At 50.7% G+C, this 23,627-nt stretch overlaps 9 protein-coding genes and 1 non-coding gene across 10 annotated transcripts; 4 read left to right on the top strand and 6 right to left on the bottom strand.

Moving 5' to 3' along the window:
* Window positions 1–2,022: 2,022 nt before the first annotated feature.
* BCR38DRAFT_412512 (RmlC-like cupin domain-containing protein) lies at window positions 2,023–3,021 on the bottom strand (the record flags this gene model as incomplete). The annotated part of the gene is made up of 4 exons (XM_040858704.1): window positions 2,023–2,294; window positions 2,434–2,493; window positions 2,547–2,775; window positions 2,806–3,021. The coding sequence occupies 4 exons, from the start codon at window positions 3,019–3,021 to the stop codon at window positions 2,023–2,025; spliced, it is 777 nt and encodes a 258-aa protein (XP_040712071.1).
* Window positions 3,022–5,893: 2,872 nt separating this feature from the next.
* On the bottom strand, window positions 5,894–6,769 carry BCR38DRAFT_444683 (uncharacterized protein). Its single transcript, XM_040860955.1, has one exon. It carries the CDS (start codon window positions 6,751–6,753, stop codon window positions 6,166–6,168), a length of 588 nt encoding a protein of 195 aa, XP_040712070.1. The 5' UTR covers window positions 6,754–6,769; the 3' UTR covers window positions 5,894–6,165.
* A 1,883-nt stretch (window positions 6,770–8,652) lies between these two features.
* Window positions 8,653–11,561, top strand: BCR38DRAFT_412510 (mediator of RNA polymerase II transcription subunit 1-domain-containing protein; the record flags this gene model as incomplete). Its single annotated transcript, XM_040858703.1, has 4 exons — window positions 8,653–8,848; window positions 8,903–8,922; window positions 9,016–9,163; window positions 9,397–11,561. 4 exons carry the CDS (start codon window positions 8,653–8,655, stop codon window positions 11,559–11,561), a joined length of 2,529 nt encoding a protein of 842 aa, XP_040712069.1.
* Window positions 11,562–12,239: 678 nt separating this feature from the next.
* BCR38DRAFT_412509 (tryptophan RNA-binding attenuator protein-like domain-containing protein) lies at window positions 12,240–13,647 on the bottom strand (the record flags this gene model as incomplete). The annotated part of the gene is made up of 4 exons (XM_040858702.1): window positions 12,240–12,284; window positions 12,368–13,500; window positions 13,556–13,582; window positions 13,632–13,647. The coding sequence occupies 4 exons, from the start codon at window positions 13,645–13,647 to the stop codon at window positions 12,240–12,242; spliced, it is 1,221 nt and encodes a 406-aa protein (XP_040712068.1).
* Window positions 13,648–15,100: 1,453 nt separating this feature from the next.
* On the top strand, window positions 15,101–15,601 carry BCR38DRAFT_488525 (uncharacterized protein; the record flags this gene model as incomplete). The annotated part of the gene is made up of 1 exon (XM_040864283.1): window positions 15,101–15,601. One exon carries the CDS (start codon window positions 15,101–15,103, stop codon window positions 15,599–15,601), a length of 501 nt encoding a protein of 166 aa, XP_040712067.1.
* Window positions 15,602–16,159: 558 nt separating this feature from the next.
* Window positions 16,160–17,271, bottom strand: BCR38DRAFT_488524 (uncharacterized protein; the record flags this gene model as incomplete). The annotated part of the gene is made up of 2 exons (XM_040864282.1): window positions 16,160–16,864; window positions 16,924–17,271. The coding sequence occupies 2 exons, from the start codon at window positions 17,269–17,271 to the stop codon at window positions 16,160–16,162; spliced, it is 1,053 nt and encodes a 350-aa protein (XP_040712066.1).
* Window positions 17,272–17,709: 438 nt separating this feature from the next.
* On the top strand, window positions 17,710–19,517 carry BCR38DRAFT_498149 (permease for cytosine/purines, uracil, thiamine, allantoin-domain-containing protein). Its single transcript, XM_040864781.1, has 4 exons — window positions 17,710–17,986; window positions 18,043–18,297; window positions 18,360–18,736; window positions 18,997–19,517. The coding sequence occupies exons 2-4, from the start codon at window positions 18,210–18,212 to the stop codon at window positions 19,243–19,245; spliced, it is 714 nt and encodes a 237-aa protein (XP_040712065.1). The 5' UTR covers window positions 17,710–17,986; window positions 18,043–18,209; the 3' UTR covers window positions 19,246–19,517.
* An 857-nt stretch (window positions 19,518–20,374) lies between these two features.
* Window positions 20,375–21,492, top strand: BCR38DRAFT_351477 (aldo/keto reductase; the record flags this gene model as incomplete). Its single annotated transcript, XM_040856643.1, has 3 exons — window positions 20,375–20,527; window positions 20,576–20,642; window positions 20,693–21,492. The coding sequence occupies 3 exons, from the start codon at window positions 20,375–20,377 to the stop codon at window positions 21,490–21,492; spliced, it is 1,020 nt and encodes a 339-aa protein (XP_040712064.1).
* A 33-nt stretch (window positions 21,493–21,525) lies between these two features.
* Window positions 21,526–22,593, bottom strand: BCR38DRAFT_444672 (uncharacterized protein). The gene is made up of 3 exons (XM_040860954.1): window positions 22,142–22,593; window positions 21,746–22,083; window positions 21,526–21,543 (listed from the first exon to the last, which is right to left on the bottom strand). Exons 1-2 carry the CDS (start codon window positions 22,351–22,353, stop codon window positions 21,957–21,959), a joined length of 339 nt encoding a protein of 112 aa, XP_040712063.1. The 5' UTR covers window positions 22,354–22,593; the 3' UTR covers window positions 21,526–21,543; window positions 21,746–21,956.
* Window positions 22,594–23,340: 747 nt separating this feature from the next.
* BCR38DRAFT_t291 lies at window positions 23,341–23,443 on the bottom strand. Its single transcript has one exon. It is a non-coding gene; the product is annotated as a tRNA-Thr (tRNA).
* Between the last annotated feature and the right edge of the window lie 184 nt (window positions 23,444–23,627).

Here is a 23,627-nt window from a genome sequence, read left to right as displayed (position 1 = left end):
GGGGTCCAAAGAACAGACGGCGTCGCCCCCAACGCGCCCCTGCAACCTTACGAGAGTTCAACTGAAGCGCTTCATCAAACCTTCGTCTTCGGCTTTTCCTTGTCAACCCGAGGCGCACATGATCGGGCAGATAGAGTTAGTGATGGAAATCAAAACAAACGACGCCACAATTCTTATACGACCCGCTAATTAACACCCCATAAGTTGATCTCACGAAATTTATGCGAGGATACCGCCGCTTGGACCCTCTCATGGCTGAAATCTCCATGACCAATTGCGCAGATAGCAGATAGATTGCGCAGATTGCTCGCAGCGCAGCGGAACCACTACGCCGACGGACCAAAGGTGCCTGTCTCGCATCAGACTCCATCACGGGCCGCGCGGGTCTCTGTTGAGTTTATATGTCTTCAGGGTTCAGGAGGCCCGCCTTGGCCGACGTCCGCGTTCCAGAACGACCCTTTCCATAAGGTTTGCTTCGCCCACTTGCTTCAACATAAACAAAGGTTGGCACCCCTAACATTTGTTGATACCGCTGAAGCTCCCAGGTGAGGAGGTGCTTGCTTCCAAATAGCCTTCATGTCAGGAACTGCGGCAGGTTTGACAGCTAACGACGTCCCAATAGGTGAGTTTTACGGGGTTCGTGTCTCAACCAGAGAAAGTCGAGGTTAATGCTTAGATCAGGAATTGTACAACAATCTCGATGAGTCCATTCGCTTTTCCCTTGTCCGTCATCCATATGTACTGGCCAACAATCTCGTAGCCATGAAGAAAGCATCTGACAATTGAGATTACACATGCTGGCAATCAATCCACAGCCACGTGAGATCCCCTGGACTTGATCTGGCTCGATGTAACCAGACCGACTCACTATCCACATTTGCACATAATGGACACCGTGCAAGGGTCCTGGTGGGCAGCTCAATACTCCAGTATCTTGTCTTGAGAGCTCTCAGCTGTCTCGATTGACGGATGCTTGGCCGGCCTGAAGATCACCGTGCTCTCTCGCAAGACTGGTATCATAGCACCTGGGATCGTCCTGGTCTGACAACAAGTTGAGCTCGGGAAGTTCAGACCTGCCGCACGGTATTACTTGCGTGACGTATGTTAGTAAAACTCATTCGTCACTCTGGTGATCGATTCTCCCAACGTGAGCAAAGTGGTCTCTGGCTTTCGTCATCTGCCCATACCACCAAGGTGGCCACTGCTGCCATGAGTTTTGACATTCGCAGTGTTGCGGACTGTATATACAGAGGCCGGCACGGTTAACCAACTGTTGTCTGTATCAGTGAGACAATGGCATTGTGTCTGATAGCCGTCGCATAGATTTTGTGGGTCATTCAGGGATTTACCCGGGTTCTCGGCCAATCTGTCCAACTACGAAGCCAAAACTCCCAAACTCCACATTGTAGTTGCATCAGTGGATGCTGATCATCTACTTCATCATCACGGAGGTACGTTTCCCTGTTTGTTTTCATGATGACTTTCCCCATTGTTTCCATTCATGATCAACTATGAGGTCGTTGTTTGCCGCCTTCACAAGGATCTCGGTGCTTGCGGCAACTGTCATTCCTGTTGACTCTAATTTGTTAAATAAGACGCTCAGTGCGGAAAGGTACTGTCATTGGACTTCTTTGATGATACTCCCAAGGGCAATCGCACGGGAGAACCAGCTCTGTCTTCTTAAAAAAAGATTGCCAAGTTGCACGAGTGTGAATCGAGGATACGTTGAATCCGGTTTGAACCTTCACACACTACCTCGAAGGGCCTGGCAAGACAGTTTCTCGGTGGTCATGGGACTTCAACATTGAAATGACATACCATGGCATATTTCGTCAAGCTTTAGTGCGTTCTTTCTTCTATTGATAACTCAGTTTCGGCTTACAAGGTTGCCATGATGTGCAAGTTGTTATGATTCAATAGATGACTGGAACTAGATGAATGTCCCTGTTTGTATGGGCCATACGTCGGGTGCAATGCACTACGTTACACCATCATCTTATATTGGGCAAGTCCTGCTTCATGTCATTTTACAGAGGATATATGCAGACTCCGTACAAGTAGATGGCGATCTGCCCAGAAGATATCGGCATCATAGAGAGGACTGTCATGTATCCATGAAGTCAAATTGGCGTAGTTATAAGCTTGTATTTTGGCGAATTTTTTTTCTTCGTCATTGGTGCCGAGCCATTGCTTTCCTTGATTCATGTCTATTTCTCCTGTCTCAGAATGGATATCGATGTGGCGCCGCTTGGTAATTGGGCAATATGACGAGTTCCATTTCTGTGTACTTGAATCTAACAATATATTTCCATATTTGAAGTAGTAAACGCAATCATCAATCCGCCTTTGATCATTGGAATCGACCCAGAGTAACCTCTGATCTGCTCTTCAGCCCTCACAGCTCTGATACATGAATGAAAAATCGTCAAACACCTTCAGGTTTCCAATACGCCCCTGGCATCTCAAATCCGCTCTCGACAAACCCAGGCGCAACTGTGTTTCATGAGCCAAATCTTCTGCTTCTTCTAATCCGAGGCCGAACTTACCAGTAGTCCCACACAACGTCCAATCCCCTAAATTTCTAGCACGCTGCCACTCAAATTTTGACACCACAACTTGCGGCTGCTGGCCATTGAACACGTCCAGGCCCAGAACCTTCTCCCGCGCCGGCTTACTATTGTTGTATGATAATGACAATGTCAGTGGTGCCCCAGCGTAGTAGTGCCACACTTCAGCTGCGTCAACACGGTGCCACGTCGAAGATCCCGCTGAGCCCTCCAGGAGATAGTATATCTATGTGCTGACGGAGCGATTATTGGAGTTGACGTCTGGATCCTGAAAGGTTTGGATGTAGTAGCCCTTCTCAACGTTGGCGGTTAGATTGAGCTGAGAGATGATTTCTTCTGCTGTGCGTTTGTCGATGGGGATTGGGTCGTCATTTTTCGCGTTTGCAGGGACCGCGTTTGTGATCATGTTTGGAATGAGAGCTAAAACCCTCAAAAGCAGGATGCTACGCAACATGTTGGTTCGATATTTCAATGTCCAAGGATGACAAGTGCCGATTTCAGACCATTCGCGAAAAGAGAGTTTCAGTGTGTTCCGGAAGCATAGTATGAAAATAAAGATATCATCTGAAATTAACGAGAGCAATGCAGAGGTTCATCTGAAGTTGAATCAGCCTGCGGGATCTTGCAGATGATCGGCATGATAGTTGCACTAAGCTTCCCGGCATCGTCATGATTGATTCATTGACGTCAGCGTCGGATGGGAGGGAATATAAGCTGACTAAGATTAGTTGACAAGTGATCAGTATCGTTAATATGTCATACCTTGACCTCAACCCTCAATTGAAGACACCCATAAGCGCTCGGTATATCCAGGCAGATTGATCTCTTGATGCGGTAGCCACTGCAGAGTGGATATTTTGAACTGAGCTCAAAGTCACGGAATATACTAAATCATGGTTGACAAAGTGTTGAGCCGTAGCGGCTTACACTCCCACTGCCGAAGTGAATTGATATGAAACAGAAGTTGGTGTGGTCAGATTGACTGTGAACGTCATGGTCGAAATTGCATATAAACGAAGTAGGTGACATTCACCTCAAGATCTGATGAGGCTCAAAATCATCAAGGAGAGTAGGTGGTTAGCAATTTGATGATCTATCTAAATAATTTTCATGGCTGAAATAAATACATTTTTCTTGAATTATCAATCAGTGCAATGTGACTCTCGGTACTTTAAGTTTGATGTTGACCATTTTCTTGAAATTGTCGGCGGACGCTACCCTAAAACAACCCCCTAGTATACCCGAGGAGTTTGATCAGAGACGTTTGCTTGCTAGAATAAGCACCATGATATCAGAGGGAACTGCTCAAGACATGAAAGCCCTAAGTATACTCTTTGCCTGGTAAATATCAACCTAGAACTTTCCATCAGGCACTTGTTTCATTGCCTATAATGAATTTGGCATGTTTTGAGCTGCAGGTGATGTGGGTGCTTCAAATTATTCGACGATGGCGGATTCAATTTTTACCTTCAACATAGGAATGCCTTTCCATCCAATGAATTCGATTTTGACTTGCCATGGCGGTTACTGCAGCACTGCCGACATAGAGTTATTTCAAAGCAAATAATGGAACAACTTGATATAAATATCGAGGGAAGAGTGAACAATAGAGACAAACAGAATAGCTTTGGTAATTGGGAGCAGACGCCTGAGGCTACCTAGCATTATGAGATTGAAAGGAATCTTTGAGCGGATACTTTAGTATGTAGATGCTACTTGAATGGAAGGAACGAAGGCAAGCTACTTGTAGTGATGGATTGAGCACTTACTCATTTATCGAAGTTGAAGGTGCGACTGACAAGTTAAATACTGAAGGAGCGATCTCATCGCTAATGATGTAGCAACAGGTCTTGAATAAGAGTTATACGCCAAGGAACGACCGGTAAAGGGCATGAAGCTCCTGCCTTGAAGTTGGGCAATAGATTCGAGGGTACCAAGTAGATCCCATTGATCGACTGTCCTCACCACCGATTCAACTTGACCTCACCTCGTCCCTCTTCGATCTTCAACCACAGCGCCCATCCATAAAGTAATCCTACTCGATTTTTGGATTGTCCGATTTTGTCAGTTTTGAAATTCGATTGATTTTTGGCTCGGTAGCAATTACGACATTTCTTTGATTGTTCCTCGAGCTCGTTGAACAATCAACTCAGTCGGTCGACCCGGCTGTGGCCTGCGTACCCAGCTCTCCTTCGTCGTCTTCCTCCGAGCGAATAGCTTCCACCTGGATTGATAGAACCTCCTCTCAACTTCTTCACTTTCTCCTTGGATTCATTCAAGTTCTTTCCCAACTGCTCTATCACCAGCGTGCATCAAAAACATCCCGGCTGCAACTTTTGACGTCCGACTCTCAAACGCATACTTGTGTTGGTGAGCCTCCGATCTTGCCCTTTCCCTAAATCCGCGGCAATGGCGATAAGAATTGCCTTTCTGACACATATTCAAGGCTGTCCTCCTCCAGATACTTTACATCAACGTGGAACTCTACCAAACAAGAAGCGACACCCAGCTCGTAGGTCCCTCCCGAGAAATTTCTATTCTGTAGATCTTTCACGCGTCAGCACCATGAGCCCTCGGGCTGCTCTTAAGATTATAAGTGCTAATTTTCTCCGATCGACAGGTCACCATATCAGCGTTACTTACTAGTACTGCTCCATTGAAACCAGACTGTAAGTTACACTTTCAACTAAATACTCATCTTCTTCAAACCCCCAAACCGCCCACATCGCCATCTCCCATACTACCGCCTTGTATTTCAGCTTTGAGGTTACATAAACAACAGCTACTGGTGAGTTGTGATCATGTTCTGAGACTTTGCAAAGGTCAACATTTACGTTGTGAGCGCGGGGTGAGCATTCGCTGCAATATTGGAAAATCACCAAATTCACTTGTGCATCATAAAGGGTCCTCTGAATGAGCTCTCCAACGAGGCATAAAAACACCCTGCCGGTCCCGATTCTAAGAACTCACACCAACTGCCCTGCGTTATCAAAACCCCGCAACTACTGACTTCACTTGGCTGACTTTTTGATCCACAGACTTTCAGCTTCCACCTTCTCTGCCTTGCTGGGATCTTCAGGTCTGTCCTTGTCATCCTGAAAAACTCTCATCAAGCAACATAAACCTGATTGTCACCCGGACAAGCTGAAATGGCATCTATGGCAACTGCCAAAGCTGGTATAGGCGCTAGGCCCAGGGGTCTGAGCATCAAGACCAATCTCCCGCATGATGCCCACCAGATCAAGAGCATTGAGCCGTTTCCGCACTTCATCAACAAGCCAGAGGTCGGCCGCGTAGAGCAACCCGCCAAGCGCGAGAAGAGCGAGGCGCTACTCAATGACGATTGGAGACACAAATGGCGAAAGGACTCGGTTGACGCCCTCAAAACTGCCCCTCCGCGCAAGGACAAGTTCACTGAGCAAGAGACAATGTTCCCGAAGCAGAAGAAGCAACTCCGGATAGATACCTCTTTAGCCAACTTGGATGCCCCTCGACGATACCGAGATGAGAGAGACACACCCCTTGATATTGACTTCATCAACTCGGCTCCCTCCACGAAGAAAGAGTATTATGGCGTGGGTCACAATGATGATGACACTTACAACGAGTACCTGGTTGAGGGCGCTAATCTCAATTCGCCCGACTCGTGCAGGATCTCACTTGGCCCAAACATGCCTGTTCGTCTCAACTCGCTCACTCCGGCTACCAGCATGAGCCACGAGGAGCTAGTTCGACGACTTTCCCAAAGCCAAAATCTGTCATCTGAAGATGTCACTTCCATGGGCTCGTCTCCCACGGACTCTTGGTCGACTGGGATCAGCAGAGTGACCCTAATTACACCGAGCAACGAATCGGATGGCGGTGTTGTCCACGTCGACTTGCCTAACGCTGAAATCCGTGCAATCAAGAAGGGCAGCAGACTCCGAACCAAGAACTGGGAGGGAGTCGAGCTCCAAGAGATCCTCAAGAACTTCCCAAAACTCCAGGATGACGCTGCAAAAGTGGTTATGGGCGATCCTGCGATTCGTAGCATGAAGATCGGTGGCCGACAGCGCAGCGCAATGTCTTCACCTGAGAGGATAGACGAGGAGAAGAAGCGAAAATTTGAGAAAATCATCCTGGCCAAGTTGCAGAAGACCTCAAATGAACACAACATCAGATTCCGTGACCCGGCCATCCTCGACATCAAGCCGGGACCTTCATCCAAAACTGAAGGCGAAGCTAAGACTGACCGTCATGAGCCCATTCAACGCCGCCCTACGACCGATTCGGGTGTCAGTGGTATCAGTGTCAAGAGCCCCTCAAAATCCAGCACGCTGAACCCTAAGGCTACCGAGTTCTCCGGCTTTAGCAATCAGAAGCAGAAGCCGTCAACCGTGAACGATATCAGTCCTTCGAAGTTCACTCGACCTCCCTTGACAGGAGCACTGTTCGATGCACCCACTACAGGTCCTATAATGTCGGCTGCTTCGGTTCCCCCTTCGGTGTCTGTTCCTTCCACGACGGAAGATTCGATTCCTGGGCTTTCCTTGCCTGGTCCTTTCATGCCGGATACTGCGATGTCGGCAGCTTCGACGGTGGGATCTTCGATGTCAGGTTCTTCGACGAACGGATCCCTGATGACGGGCTCCTCAACTTCAGGGTCCTTCATGCCAAGAATTTTAATGCCGGAGGCTTCGCTACCAGGCCATGCAATGCCAGCTGCTACTCGTCCGGCAGCTTTGACATCAAATCCGTCGCTGCAAGACTACCTTGCTATTGTTGAACGTCTGCAAGGGATAGAGACCCAGATCAACCAACTTACTGAGGCACAGCTGCATTCAATTAAGATGGAGAAGATGAAGCTGTTGCAGCAGCTGAATTCACATTATGGGTTTGAAGGTTTCCCAACTCAAGGCCCTATGATGCCGCCGCACGAGCTCTATGGTAGTCTGGCAACCAGAGGGTTGGCGCCTACCACAGTTGCCGCTCCTCCCATGCCCAACAATGCTGTCGGTTCTCCTCCACCGGATTTGCCGCAGAATGGCGCCACTGCTGCTTCGATGCCTCCCGGCTTCTTCCAGAACGCTATAGGCATTAACATGATGAATAGCCAAGGCATTTTAGGTGCAGCAGTCATCAATGGCCGTCCGAGCATGCCACCGGGCTTGGCTCTACCGAACCAGCCTCTTCGACCTCCGCAGCCAATGCCAGCCAACTTCATGCCAACCCAAGGCCACGGTTCTAGAATGGTACCTTCTATTGCCTATGCATTCGGCCCGAAGCCCGTGCCGAAACCCAAGGGCCCTTTCCGCCCCGGCGATCCAATCCAGGCCAAGCAGCAACAGGAGTACGAGGCATATCTTGAATACCGCCGCGCTACCGATGTCGAGTACGCCAAGAAATGCAAAGAGCGCCAGGACAAGCGAGCTCAACGCCAGAGATCGGCACAACAGTCGAGTAAGGCTCTTTTGTCATCGATTGAAATGGTACCGTCCATAGGAGAGAAGATCAGTAGGTCTCCCGCCACGGAGAAGGAGTCTACGAAGGCTCAAGATTAGGGTCTTGCTCAGACTATTTAGCATAAAGCACTTGATTGCCCTGCGAAAGAGCATTGACGAAGTGGTTGGAGGCTTGGGCACAGTTCAGCGTGGATATTATGAGATATGAGGAGACGAAAAGAACGACTGGCAACAAAAACATTTGGTACATGAGGACGATGAATGACGGCGGGCAATGACTGCCACCCCAAAAGCGGATATGATTTATGATGTGAGTAAGCCTGAAATGAAGCCACAGCAGGGCTTCAGCTCGACTTTCAGGCCTTTTCATGGTAGACATCTACCTCTTTGCTCTTAAGATGTTGCTTATACAGCCGGATCCTGGATTCGATGCATAGCATGTTTGGTCGAGGAGACGCTCGCTTGGCCATATCCTCGAGCCACATTATAGGATCGCATTGATAGCAGCAATATTGATGCCCAGTTTTCATACCCAATTAGTGCGATCAGCTCCCAATCGCTGAGAGTGATGATTATGAGAGGCAGGCGCATTTGACTATGACCATTGCCAGGTGTTGGAACTTGTGTGGAGGGTTTTTTTGGACATGGAGAGGAAGCAATCGGTCTTACAGAAGGACAGAAAGCTTGTGTCGTACTTCTTTGACAGCTCTAGCCGGATAGAAACGACCCGCGGTAGCTGTCACGACATTGACTTGGTTACTAAAAGGCACCTGTATGTTGCAGTGGTGAAATCTGTCTGGTCAAAGGGAAAGATTATGGACAAATATCCAATCACCCAATGTAAGAAAAATCGAGGCTACAAGGACATTGAGTTGCAAGATGAGTTGGTTTAAGTTGAGAATGCTGAGTACTTTGTGCGTCCGTGGCAGATCAATTTTGTGCTGCAGCTAGATAACACCGTGCGAGTTCGCTTGCCCAAGGTGCAGTTCTTACTATGATGACCTCAGTTCATTCTTGAGCTCCGTGTCGTCGCGTCGCAGTTCAATGCTGCCCCCACTATGGCGAAGCTCTTTACTAGGTTGTATTGCATTGACCCAGGACAGTCTTCAGTGGCTTGCGACAGCTTCATTAGACTTGAAAGTGAAATTGGCAAAGGTATTGAAGCTTTGGAGGGGCTGCAAGCACTTACATTTTACAGCAATCACAACCTGAGTCCCTCTAGTCAACGGTCAATGAAATGCGATGACACCGCCTTCAACGTCTCGGTCAATCCAATCTTAACACTTTGATGCCAGAGCTCGCGCATCCCTTTGAGCGGATTGCATTCCTGGATAGTCTGCTTTTTGGTTGCAACTTTTGACGGGACCACATTCTGCTATCCTCGCAAGCTTTCCTCAGCGAGGGCTCGGGCGTCTGTTGCAATACATCCCTCCCACATTCCTTACTCGAGATCAAACCTGCGAAGCCCTTCATGATGTCGACCCCCATGCGCCATGGGCTTTCCCAGCAGGGGAGAACGCCCTCGCAACTCGCAGGCGCCGCACCAACTCCCCCCGTGTCGACGCCATTCTCTAATTCGCAAACCCAAGCGGCCTTCTCGCCTCCTCAAGGCTCCCGTACGTCGCCACAGCAAGTTAAGAAGTCGCCTGCGACGTCAGCTACGCTCAAGGGTATGCCGGACAGCTCGACAGCCGTCAACTTCGACAGTCCGTCCGGGACGGCAGCGTTAGGTGCACTCGGGATCCATGGGATGGATCTGAATCTGGATGCAATTAGCATGGGCGCATTGGGACTCGGCAGGGCTGATGAAGATGATCGTAAAAAAAGAATGGATGCCCTGGTGCACATGTTGAAGGCTGCGGGAAAGGGCAGGGTCAGCAATGAAGGTCTCGAGAGGCTTGCTCGGAGTATTGGTCTCGAGTCTCTTTGGGAGGACAACCCAGCCGGCGGCCCGCTCTCCAAAACGCTCGTCCTTGCTGGGACTGGATTGGCACTCGAGATCGTCATCACGAATCACGTCGTTCAAAACGTTTCTTTAACCCTACCTGAGTCGACGATAAGCATCCAACACCATACAGGAAAGGCTGCAGACATGCTGCTAAGGGGTCTCAAGCTCGGCCCGAACCAAAGTCCCCTAACGAAGACGCTTGAGCAATTCCAGCCGAATCTTGAACGCCTAGCTACATTAGATAAGCTGAGTGTTCTCCCTGCGCTTAACTGCTGTGACGCAGTCGCGGGCATATACGAAAGTTTGCTGAAACTGCATAATTGGGATATGCAAAAGCTGCGCGAGGATCCTGCCATGCGAGGGAAGACGGATGAAGCTCTCAAGATCGCTGCTCTGTGTACTCAACATGGATACCCACAGATGCATGCTCGAGACCGGATTGGATTGAGCTTCGACTATTGGAAAGAACGGAGAAGGATCCCTTCTACCACCGTCGACAAAGAGGATATCAAGACCTGGAGCATGCTTGTGGACTGTGCACCCAAAGAAGATCTTGTGTACTTCCCCATACGAGTATCAGACAGCTGGATCTCGGACGCTGTGGAGAAAACAAATTTGAACAACGACGAGATCCTTGCAGCGAATGGACCTGTCCTAGACTGGCAAGAGCCCGGTAGCACCTTTTTGCATAGCGATGAAGCTAAGGTCGACACAAGCATGCAGGCCGATCCGTCTCTTACGCCGGGCCCAAAGCTACCCGACGTCATCTTCATGGCCACATTTGACCCGCCAGTTACGGTGACTTTTCCGGTAGCTCAGCAAATCTACAGTCTATCCGGAGCACCTGCGCCAGAACACCCCGCTATGGCGACGTTCGATGCCCTGATATTCCCGATTACGCCGGGAAGTATTTACGATCCGAGTGAGCCTCGCTCCATAACGCGTCTACAGCCCGTATCGACTTTCCCAGGGAAGACCGAGAAGGATATAAGGGTGCACAAGAACACGCTATTTATTTACAAGGGAGTTTACGGACAGATGTTGACCAAAGTGCCTTTCCACCACCCCCGACAGCTAGTCGAAATGCTACCGTCGCTACGGCAGTACGCGTTCTTATCCACGCTACTGGCCAAGAGCTTCAAGCCGAAGCCCGGCTTTGTCGAAATCGCCGACGAAAAGCCGAAAGCAAACTCCGAGACGACGGCAATTGACGACTTTAAGAGTTTTGCATCGCAGTCCACAGGCGAGTCTGGGGAGGTGCACAGAGGCGCGAATGGTACTACCACTCAACCGCCGTCTCCTCCAGCTCTAGAGGTAGATATCACCCTAGCAGCACACCCCGTGCCGCGCCTACAGGTCGTCTTCCCCTTTAGATCCCGAACAGCAAACATCATGCTCGAGATCCATCTGGGCGGCAAGGTCCATATTGTCTCGGATAACGTCTTCGACTCGGGGGGCAGCGACGAGCAGGTGGGGGGGATGGATTCGGCAGGTGGCAGCAAGGTTAAGGGAAAATGGTATAGCCCAGCCCAGTGGGCGAGTATGCTCGAACTTACGGAGGATTTAGGCGTATGGTGCGAGTACATCAAGCATAAATTGGAATAACCGCGGCACTCCGGCATGAGAAAGGGAAGATGAATTGCGTGGCGAGAGAGATGCGTATTGGATACTAAAAACGATACCCGTTCTTTTTCATTTTAAGAGTGCCACGCATATTTACTTGCATAGGAAAGAGTGCTGCATAGCTGCATAGCAGGTTGCATAGCAGGTATTGAAAAAGTGCATTAGCTAAATTAGAGACTTTCCTAAATTTACTGACAATAAAGCAGACAATTTTCGTTGAAATACCGTATATTAAGACGAGTCGATTTTACATCATGTTAACCCCTGACTATAAAGTGTCCCCTGATATATTGCTTACTGCGCGAAATCAGCTACACGTGTCAGGGAAGCAGCTTATCCGATGGAACTCAGGTATACCTCACCATGACCTCAGGCCACCAAGCACATTACGCTTGGTCATTGTGACTGTTAATTCAAAGTATTCTGGAAATTGATACATATCTCCGTAATCAGGAAGAACCCCCTCAATATGATTCTCCACTAAAAAAATAGAAGGTTAGGCGTCCACCAGAAAGAAGCCTATCGTCACTGTGCTCGCTTATGAACCATCTTTCCCTTTCGTTCAAAGACGTATATCGACCTATTTCGTCTGCAACACCCTCATCCTTGATTGCGCTATCGGGTAGGTGATGCCTTCGTGTCCTAATTTCCTCGTGCTGTTTATGGCGGCGCAGCATTGCCCGTCATGTAAGCGCTGAAGGCTCTCTGTAGACATAATTCATTAGCACCAGCCTAACCTACAAGCCACAAACGAAACCTGACTCAAGGATCAGGACATGCACACTTACCGGGTTCCTCGTCTGCAAAAACACCGTCCCGGGCCCTGTAAACTTGCACACCAGCCCCTCTCCACTCGCAAACCCGGCCATGATACCACCGGACGCCACACGCTCCATGATATACTTGACATTCCACGCGACCAAATGCCCATTGTCCACGATATACTTCTCCCCATCCTGCAAATTCTTGCGAATAATAGCGCCAAAACTAGTGATCCACATCAATCCAATACCTTTAACCTTATGCACCCACAGTCCCTCCCCGCTGAACATGGCTTTCCCCAGCCCTTGGCGCTTGTAATCGCGGTTGACGCCCTGGGTGCTGCAGACGTAGGCGTCCTTGGAGACGGACCAGGCCTCGTTGCCCGTGAGCCGGATGGTGGTGATGTCGCCCAGCATGCTCGGGGCGAGGAGCAGCTCGCCTGGGCCAACGAAGGTGGAGTGGCCCACCTCGCCGCCGGCAATCATCTTCTTCATGCTGAACTTGTACTCGCCCTTGAGGGTGATGGTCGGGCTCATGGCTATGAGGACACCAGGCTTGGCGTCTATGGGGCACCCCATGGCTAGCTGGATCGTGATGATAGTGTTGCAGTCGCGGTGCGAGATGCGGTATGAGCCGCCGTTGAAGGTGCCTACGTCGTCGGCCGTGGCGCTATGCGCCCCAGAGAATTGGCCGCCTTGGCCTTCAAGTTGACCCCCGCCCTGGGCGACTGAGTGCATGCTGGGTTGCTGGCTCATGCCCGAGGCGCGGCGTGTGAGATCGACGGATCCCTGTTGTGAGTGTCCGCCGATCTTCTCCTGTGGGTAGCCCTCGCCGGGTCCCGGGGGCGCCGTTTCATAGCCTGGTGGGGCTGGGGACGGCGAGTTGATGGATGGGGTCGAGTTCCGGAGCGGCAGGTTCATATGCTGTGCGGCCTGTGATGGGGGCGGGTATGGGACGGGTGTTCCCGTCTTCGGAGGAGGAGAAGATGTGCTTTGCTGGGGAGGAGGGGGGTAGTTCTGTTGATGTTGGATTTGCGGCGGCGCTGGGTACGACTGGCCTTGCGGGGGGGCGAAGCTCGGGGTACCGAGAGGCGGGGGGTAGAACTTGGTTTGGTTCGCGGGAGGAGACTGCGGCGGCGGAGGGTAGTTCTTTTGCTGGGCTATAACCTGTCAATGGTTTGGACTGAGGAAGCTGAGGTGCACGAAGGCGCATACCTGGTGACCCTACTGCACCGGGAGGAGCTATTTGATGTCAGCATGCGACATCTCTTGTTGAGAGCGCAGAACTTACGGGGATAGTAGGACATGGCTGCTGGAGACAGTCTTCACACGACTGAGAGTAGAATCAAGCCAAGGAGAACGGTGTGATCGAAATAAGTCTGTCATCGCAGTCAGCATCTGGTTGAAGTGGTGGAAAATGTCCCACGAGCAGTGCCCCGCACTTACATGCAGTAGCTTGGCAGGCAGGCCGCTGATGGTCAAGTCGCAAGACGACGACAATCGAGAATAAGCTGAAGCTGCGTACAGCTTTGATTGCGAAAACGCGTTTTGTCAAGAAGTCCACAACAGTAAAAGAGAGACAGACAACCTACTTGGACAGCCTTGCTTCGAGATTGGAGCTCGTCATGGCGCATCACAGGTGGGCGGCTGCTTTTCAGGCCGCGAAGCATCCGCAGCTGCACGTCTCTCCCACTGGGAAGGGTCGCAAGGACATAGGTGCTAAATCCAGCTACACAAGTCCCACTCGTGCACCAACCGTCCTTGGGGGCTATTGATGTGCCCAATCACTGCTGGAGCTGGCCAATTTGCCACATTCTGGCGAGCTGATCGACTCAAGTGCCTGGGAGAATCGCTGGGGTCCAACGCGCCCAGAAATATTGGGCGCTTAGAAGGCGCTCGGCAAGGAAGGCCGAGCGCCTTGTTTGATCATTGGTTTATTTGGACTGCTCCGTAACGTTGGCGCCAAGAATTGACATCAGCAACAAGTGACTGGAAGGCAGCCAGCATCTGTATTACAGGAATGTAACCTGGAGATGTCTGGTATTCACACTCGCTTCTCACCGTGGAGACACACTGCTCTCATGATGAATCAAAGTTGAGTAACATTTTGATGGGGTCACCCGCATGATCGAATAACGCTCAGATACTGCAGTGAGTCCATGCATGTATCCACTCTGTTCCGAGGAAGGTAGCTCTGCGTTCCCTATGTTGAGAAAGGCAGGGGTCGGAAGAAGGACTCAAGCAGAACCTCGAAACCATTTGATTTCGTACTGATTTGTTACTCTAGGCGGTAACTTCTCAGTAAAATTCAAGGCACGGCCACCGGCTGATCCAACAATCTATATGATTATGGTTCGAAGGGCCAAGGCCTTGCTTTGATTCTCCGACACAGGGTTGCCTTCGCCTCGGCGCCTGCCGTGGATGAGCGTAGCAACATAGTGCTCTTCATCGCGCGGATCACGAGGCCTTTCTTCCACGATTCCCCAAAGATGCAGGGTGCGAAGGCCAGCTGCTCCTGGTTCGCAATTAGGGCCTTGGTGCCGGCCCACACCACAATTGTGGCTGTCCACTGCCTTGGGTCAGGTCGAACTCAGCGAGGGAGCTTCTCAGCTTTGGGAATAAAGAGCAAATCTGGCGATCCGTTGCCTCATTGACTCCTGGAGGGGCCGTCGTCTGTTAATTCCACTTGATAATTAATCAACCACGATGTGATTGTGAGCCGGAAGGCGACAGAGTGAAGTTTTGCGTCGGGGCTCCGTAATGGCCCTCAGAGACATATCGCGGCTGAGAACGAACCTGTCCTGGGACTCCAAAATGTGCATGTCCTCCATGATATTGCCCATGGCCAGCATTCCGTTGCTCAATTGTCTCGCGAATGATGTTCTCGCAAATATCACGATGGGCATGTTCCATCTGGCCCTTGACAAACGGCATCATCATCGAGTTACACTCGACCGTGATCTCCTCCACCACTTCAAACCATTCACCATCAACACCATCGGCAAGGGCCTTACTCCGAATCGTATAGTCCCTCCAAAGTGTAACGCGGCCCGGGCCAGCGCCCGAAAGCGAATCCCGTCTCCAAACCGCTGGAATACCACGGGAAAACTAATCTCTTTCGAGGAGACGCCCGGTACGATGGTAATTCTCTCGAAGATGGTGAAGCACACGATATGTGTGCCGTTTTCTTTGAAGAAGAGATCTTCGAGCACGTCCTCGAGGCTAACCCGCGTCTGCTGGAACCGTGTGACTAACGCTTGATGTCGGATCACGGGCGAGTAGCGCTGCAAGGCATCGAGCACGGTTCCTGGGGGAGGAAGGAGGGAATGAGAATTTTGATTGTGAGGTGATGTTGTTTGCGCATTTTGGATGGCAAGGTGTGTCTGAATAGGTGACTGCGAAGGGTACAAGGAGCATGAATGTAACGGGCCGTTGTCAGCTTCCGAGGTTTGTTATTCAACGGTCGTGAACGACTATCATTTGTGAAGTTTGGAAACTGGTAGAGTTAAGCAGTGGGCGCCAGCAATCCGTTGATGATTATTGGAGGGAATACAGCTAGAGGTGGCAGATCACATTGTCACCAAGCGTCAGCCTGCATACCTCCTTAATGCTCCAGCCATTGTCCCCAGTATCGCAGCTTATTCACGGATGGAACATGAATAAGACACCAAAGCCGAGGAATTCACGGCTGATTGAAGCATTTGATGGCCATCCTGAATCCTCCAATGTTTTCAATTTCGATCGCAGTCTCTCTGACATGTTTGTTTAAGACAGGCGACAACCCGATTTGGACACTGGCAAGCCGCGTCACAGCAGGCTTCAAGCTACCGCAACCGGAACAGCTGACTGGTCAGGATACTGAAGTCTCGCTCTCATTTTTTGGTAATCCTCCTGCACGACCGGTTCATATTTAGCCGGATTCTTCTCATCGGCACATTGCGGCAAATACTCGATCCTCGCCATGGGATCCGGGCTCACGAAATATGGAATGGAGTATCGAGCCGGCGTCATGTGCCCTGCTCCCGCATCCTGGCCTTCTTGCATTGGAGGCAATGTCACACGATGAAGCGTCGACTTGAGGTAATCGTTACTCCACCGCATCAGCAAGTCCCCCACATTCATCACGAACGCATTCCTCATCGGCGTCGCATTGACGAAGCTCCCCGGCTTATTCGGGTCGTCGACTTGCAACCCGCCGCATTCGTCCTGGAATAGCATCGTGATGGTCCCCCAATCCGAATGAGCGGGCATACGAGCCACGGTGTTGCTAGATAGCTTCTCCGGTTCTACGGGCGGGTAGTGTAGCAGGCGCAGTTGGTTGTTGAGGCCGCTGTGAAATCGGAGGAAATAATCTTCCTCGTCTAGCCTGATGCCGATGGCGAGCGCACGCAGCATGTCTTTTGCTGTTGAGAAACAGTGCCAGTAGAAATCGGTCATGAAGGTGCGGAAGCCCGGCAGGATTTCCTCGGGGAGCCATTGGTTGGGTTGCTGGTGGAGGGATTCGCTGCCGATTTCGTAGCTTTCCTATGCTGAGTTGTAGCCTTTTCTTTATCAGGTCGTGGACTCCCCAAGTAGAGACTCACCTTGCAGTCCACCACTTTGCGCAGCTCCTCATCTTCTGCATTTAAGTCCTCGCCCTCCTTGTGGATGTACTGGGAGACTTTCTCCAGACCAGGCCATGAGTACCCTCGGTGTACGTTAGGTCCTGGTGGGTGAGGAGCCAGCATCTTCTTGTCGTGGGGTAGATCGAAGAGTTTCTTAGACCAATTGAATGCCTCTTCCAGGAGATCATCTGGTACCCCGTGGTTCACCACGTATACGAAGCCCACCCGCCGACATGCCTCTGTTAGTTCTTGGGCGAGGCGTCTTTTATCTCCTGGTGAGCCGGAGGGCCAGGCGCTGAAGTCTACGACTGGTATTTCAGATGACATGACTGACGTGTCACGAAATGAAACCTGATGGCTGGGCGTGTTAAAATATTCGCAGGGAAATATCTTCCTTGAATAGAGGGGATACTTGGTGGTGAGTGCGTCTTAACCGATACCACGAGGTGATGAAGCGATGATATGGTCCAAGCCGGATATACGAGTTACCCGATGCACGACCCCGCTGCTGAACTTGCTGTCCAGTTTGGTGTTGATGGGGAGTCGTTACCCCTGGAGATTACCGATGCCATTCACTAGCCTGCTAGTGTTTGTCAGAACCGATCTGCTCTATCGTCCAAAGAGGGCATTACCGCAGTTTTCAGCATTGATCGGCAAACTTAGACTATAAGATCAGCACTACGAACGCAACACTGACACCATCGTGTACTCGATAGCCTTAAATTAATCAATACACCACAGATTCCGACGGTGTCGTACTTCCCCGTCCGCGCCATAAATATGGAATCAATGACATCAAATTCGTCGTTGAAGTGGCGCTCCAGGCCACAAACACCGCAGCTATTCGACTCTTAACCATCATGAGTTCATTTGGAAGAATCAAACGTCGAACCCTTTACTGGGCAAGGAGGCTGGAATGTCCAGTTGACGAAAACGCCAATTACCGGAACACATCATGGCGCAATCGAGATTTGATCCCTGTTTCGGAAGATCGCAGGAGTTGGACCTGGCAAGGCTTCGCTGGATACTGGGTTGTATGCGGGTAAGTCGATAAGACCACGAAGTATCTATATACCTAAGTACCAACTCCTGGCCTAGAATCAACACCACAGCGTGGACGGCTAGCGCCTCTCTGCTATCCCCCGGTCTAAGTGTGCCTCAAGCAATAGCTGCGTTGGAGTTGCTATAATCACAGCCCTACTCGCTATTCTCGCCGGCTGGCCAGGTTCTCACACATACCAAGGCTTTACGGTCTTGTGTCGGGCATGCGCGGTGGTTTCTGGCCGGTACTCAACCGTATTGTGACGGGGTGTATCTGGATGGGGATAAAGCTTATTGGGGGGGGCAAGGTCTGTCGAATCTCAACTACGTAAAAGCGCATCCTACGATATCTACTCACCAACCGGAAGCAACAGCCGTGAAGATCATCCTCCGATCCCCCACCGGAGCGTGTTTTGTTAACCTCCGGAACACGCTGCCGGCATCTTCCAACACTGATACCGCAAGTATCATATCCTTCGTCTTCATCATAATTTCCCTCCCCCTTCCCATGATCCCGCCCGAGAAGCTTCAGCTGCCCTTCCGCATCACCTTCGTTATGATCACGGCAACTATGTTCGGCATGCTCGGCTGGGCGGTCCACGCAGCCGGCGGTCCTGGCGCCCTTATGCACAGTCCAACAACCACATCCGGTTCGGCATTTAGCTGGGGCGCTGTTTTTGGCCTCCAGTCCCTCGTTGGCTCGCAGGCGGCTGCGTGTCTGGGCCAGCCCGACTGGACGCGGTACCATTCAGTTTTAGGCTTTATAACATGATCTACCCAGCCTTCAGATGTTGGTGGGCGCACGAGTGCCCTCTGCCAGTCCGTAACTTCGGCCAGAAGCTCCGCACGAAGCTTCTGACCAAGAGCAGAAGCTGTGGTTCAAGTGCCCAGCACAGTGTGCCAAGACACAATCGTGGGTTTAGAGCAACTTATATCGTAAGTATCTCTTTTAGATTTTAAGCTGTTACAAGCTCCTCACAGGGCCCTACAGCGCTTCGGCCTAAACGCGAGTACGCGCGGACACCTAACGCGGCCTTATTCGGGCAATTATTCACCGCTCCCCTCTTCGTTATTGTCACCTCCGTCTGCGGGATTTTGATCACCAGCGCCGCGGCGACTATGTACGGGGAGTACATATGGAATCCGTTCGAGCTTCTCCTCCGAGTCCAGGAGCACTCCCTTTCCCCGGCTGCTCGAGCCGGTACTTTCTTCGCCGGCTTGGGATTCCTGACGGATCAGCTGGCGCTGTGTCCTAAGTGAATTAACATCCGTCGGGGTTGCTATATACTGACTGTCGGTGCTATTGCTATCTGCCCTTCGAACTACGTTAAAACCCTGGCACGTTTATCACGGTCCTGAGCGGCTGGAGCGTGTTTTTGAGCCCCATGACGGCGATTATCGTTAGTGACTACTTCCTGTTGCGGAGGGGCGAGTATCATATTGGGGATCTGTATCTGGGTGATGCGAGAAGTGCGTATTGGTACACGGCAGGATTCAGTTTTAGGGGGCTCGTAACGTGGATTCTGGGAATGGCTCCTTTGTTGCGTGAGTCAGACTTCCTTCGTCGTCCTCGTGTTATTTGAACATTACTAATCATATCCAGCTGGCTTCATTCGCGCTATACAGGGGGTGTCGAATGGAAACGGTTGGGACCATCTTTACCAGATTTCGTATTTTTACGGCTTTTTCGTGTTATTGACCATGTACGCGCTGCTGTATATGACCTTTCCGGCCGAGAGACAACGGGGGAGTTCTTCGTTTGGGTTGAAGATGCATGCCGAGATGCCTAGTGTCAAGGGCACGGATAGCAATAGTGGACTTGGGTTTGCTAGGCCAAGATGTGAGTTTTTCAGCAGTAACATGAACCCGGAAATTAGAGCTTATCAGCTCCCGAGAGTTACGATGAGCAGCTTGCATCAATTGAGAGCCGAGGTCGTGGGGCACCACAATCGCTCGAACGATATACCATGTGACTGCTTTCCGATTATAAAGTAGTCATAGCGGACGCGTCATGAGTCGTTTTCTGCTTGTTGAGTTGCTGGCCATCGAGTTCCTTCACGTCACCCCCATCAGGCAGGCCATCCGAGTGCAAACTAAAGAAAGAGTTCATCCCATATTTGAACTAAAACATCCCGAGATATTTTATACAAGAACCTTGCCAGACTTGTATCAACGATGGAGTAAAATGATGTAATGCATGGACGATATGACTGCAACGATGATAACAACACGGGTGCGGGGATGTCCATTACCACCGACACCATACCTTAATTGAGATCTTTAAATAGACCTCGCAACGTGAAGTCGCTACTGTTACCAACTTCATCTATTATCCAACAACTTCAAGACTGGTGAATTCGAAATGGGCGTTTTCATGCGAGCCGTCGGAATGACGGTCATATTCAGCGTGCTCTTGTTTCTCTTCTTTCCCTGCAACTCTCAATTCTCGGAACCTGCCGTCGCTGTAGAACAGCAACCCGGCGCGGGCATCAAGGGTATCCCATCAATCGGACTTGGAACATGGCTCTCTGACAAGGGAAAAGTGAGAGATGATACCAGCGTGTCCATCAGCTGTGCTGACAGTCTGCAGGTCGCCCATGCCACTGAGTATGCCCTCGACTTAGGTTATCACCACATCGACGCCGCTTGGATCTACCGTACGTGTAACCCTCTTTAGTCGCGAACCAAAAACGCTAACACATCACAGGAAATGAAGACCAAACAGGCAAGGGCATTGCCGCCTCGAAACTTCATCGCAAGGACATCTGGGTAACCAGCAAACTCTGGAATTCCCACCACCGCCCCGCAGAAGCCGAACGCGCGGTCAAGGAGTCTATCTCTAACCTAGGCGTCGGCTATCTAGATCTTTACCTGATGCATTGGCCGGTGTCCTTCATCCCCAATTCTGACGGCAACCAGCTCGACAAATCTGTTACCATCCTTGACACCTGGCGCACGATGGAGGGGCTCGTCCGCGCCAATTACACGCGTCATATCGGCATCTCCAACTTTGCCAAGGTTGATGTTGAGGCCATTTTGGAAATGTGCACCATCTGCCCCTACGCGCATGAATTTGAGACGCACCCATACTTGCAACAGCAAGAATTTGTGGATTATCATCGTGAGATTGGACTCAAGGTGATTGCATACTCGCCACTTGCAAATACGAACCCGGTTTACAACAGGGGGTTGCCATACGGCATTCTGGAAGACCCGCTTTGGACCGGATTGGCGGAGAAGAAGAATGTCACGGCTGCACAAGCGGTGCTAGCGTGGGGAATTCAAAGGGGTACGATGGTGATTCCGCGGAGTGTGAAGGAAAGCCACATCGCACAGAATTTGCGCGCGCTGGAGATTGAGTTTACGAAGAGAGAAATGGAGGACATCGCGAAGGCAGATAAGAAGGTGAGACTAAGTAACCCGGGGAAGAAGTGGGGGGTGCCGCTATTCCATGACTTGGATGATCCTACGATGTTGGATGGAGAAACTAAAGCTGTCGAGCTATAAGAAGAAGATGCTGTGAATGATACTGCATATAGGTGGAAAAGCACAAACATCCTTATACGAAATGTTAATGTTTGTTCAAGGCAGGAATAACGGTACGTGCTGGCGGATAAATACGACACCAATGCTAAAAGAGAATCCGCTCGTCTAGATGGTAGGCGAATGGTTTGCACAGCTCAGTAGCCTTCAGTATCGCCATCGGCGCAAGCACAACTAAATGCTGCTCAAGGGAATGTAGAAAATTAATCAAACTTACTTGTGATCCTAGAATCGAGTTCCATCAATACTCACTTGCAAGGTGTTCCAACCGGCTTGACCGCGACATTTGTCGGATTCGTCTGCGAGCAACCCGCGAGGGCCCCTCCCCCTACTGTGTCGTCCACAGCAGCACTGTACGCCGCACCGCAATTTACGTCGCTCGTAATCATCAGTCATTGCATTCCTTCGGCGTAAGGACAGCCTCATATTCACCTCGCCCCACCACTAGCATTATTAAACCACGAGCATATATCATGCGAGAAACAATCTTGGGTGTACACGTTGCCAACTGCCACACCGTTGCACCCAGCTCCACAGCGGCCATTGCAGGAGTAACTAGATAGCAGATATCAGTATCTCGGGAATACTCGTGACGTGTCCGGCTGAGACGCACTCCCCGCCGTTGACACTATTCGTGCCGTAGTTACTCCCCACCATCCCGGTGAACGTGCAAGCTTGTCCGGCATTGTTCGTCCAGCTTGCTGTTGCGGTGGCGCCGACTTTGAGACATGTTATTGCGCGTCGATTGAGGAATGGTGACGATGGTCCTGCCGCCACAAGGCTGACTAAGGGCAAGAGGCCCAGGAGGATGCAGCGATGTATCATAATAATTTCGATAACCTCTTTGGGGATAGGTATTGTTGGCTTGTGGAGTTTCTAAGTGAGCAGCGATCGCAGGAACAAATATCTCGTGTAGACCCGCTAGGGATTTTGTCTTGTATAAACTCCACTCAGGCCAGGTAGGACTAGTACATGTCAGCCAACTTCACATATGCTAATGATCATTCTACCATATCAGGACTTTGCCCGTAAGTGCGGGGGTCTCGTTTTTTATGCTAACTTCAGTGCTCTTGAACTGATTACGCAATGTCTCGTCATCGGCGAAGAAGCCGCATTGGTGGCCTTTCGCAGAAATTCCCGGAGAATCCAGGGGATTTGACTGGACGAGCTGGTGGTAAGTACGCGTGAGATCGTGGAAAATTTGCGATTGGATCTGGGCTTATATAAAAAATATTAAATACGCCGTAGGTGTTAACCCTCGGTACCTCTACAAGTACTCCCTTAAGGGGCTATAGATGATATAGCGGGCCCTTAAGCCGCGTCGGGCGGTTATACAGGTAAACTTGTAGCCAAACGACTACTAAACCTCCTGTCCCTCCCTAAGTCTGTGCTACAACCCCTGCCTGAACTACCGATAAGTGTGGTAATGTGGCACTTAAATGCGTCCTCAGGGGTGGGATGCTACTGATGTGCAGAAGATGCTCGACTATTTTTTGTCGCGACAAGTCGTAGTATCTGCTAATTGGGGTTCTCGTCGAGCGTATACACCTCAACCATACGCTCAAGTGGATAGACCGTAACGTGGTCTAGACGCTCGCAAGAATCGCGGCGAGAGGGGCTCCGATAAGGGGTCGGATTAACGATTCGAATTCTGGACCGGCTGTCGAGTTATATTCCGCCGACGTAGTGCTTGACGGTCGACTGGCTAGGATGCTCGTAATCCTAAACTGCACCAATCTCCCTATTATCGCTAGGTAGGCGAAGTCAACAAGGTGGGCAGCGCGCCGTAAGGGTTGACTAAACCCCCTTGTGTGTCAGCTGCGGGATTCGAACCCGCGACTCGTCACCGACCCAAGTGGGCGAGGCTCAAATCGGGACTTATCTACCAGCGAAGTGACCAACTACACCAGCCGACAACTAGGGGTAATTAGTCGCTATGTATAGGTTAAAGCTTCTCTCTAGGTACGTAAGAATTATTAACGGATAAACCCCTAGCCGACATTCCGTCTATCCCTCCAAGTTATATCGGTACTGTGGGATCGCACTGGTACTGGCATTCCGGCTACATACGAAGGTGAAGAAGGGAAGTATAGGTGGGG

Source organism: Pseudomassariella vexata (assembly GCF_002105095.1).
Source record: "Pseudomassariella vexata strain CBS 129021 chromosome Unknown BCR38scaffold_13, whole genome shotgun sequence".
In the NCBI taxonomy this organism is placed as follows: Eukaryota; Fungi; Ascomycota; class Sordariomycetes; order Amphisphaeriales; family Pseudomassariaceae; genus Pseudomassariella; species Pseudomassariella vexata.
Note: the sequence above shows the minus strand (reverse complement) of the source record. Positions and strands in the feature narration are given on the sequence as shown.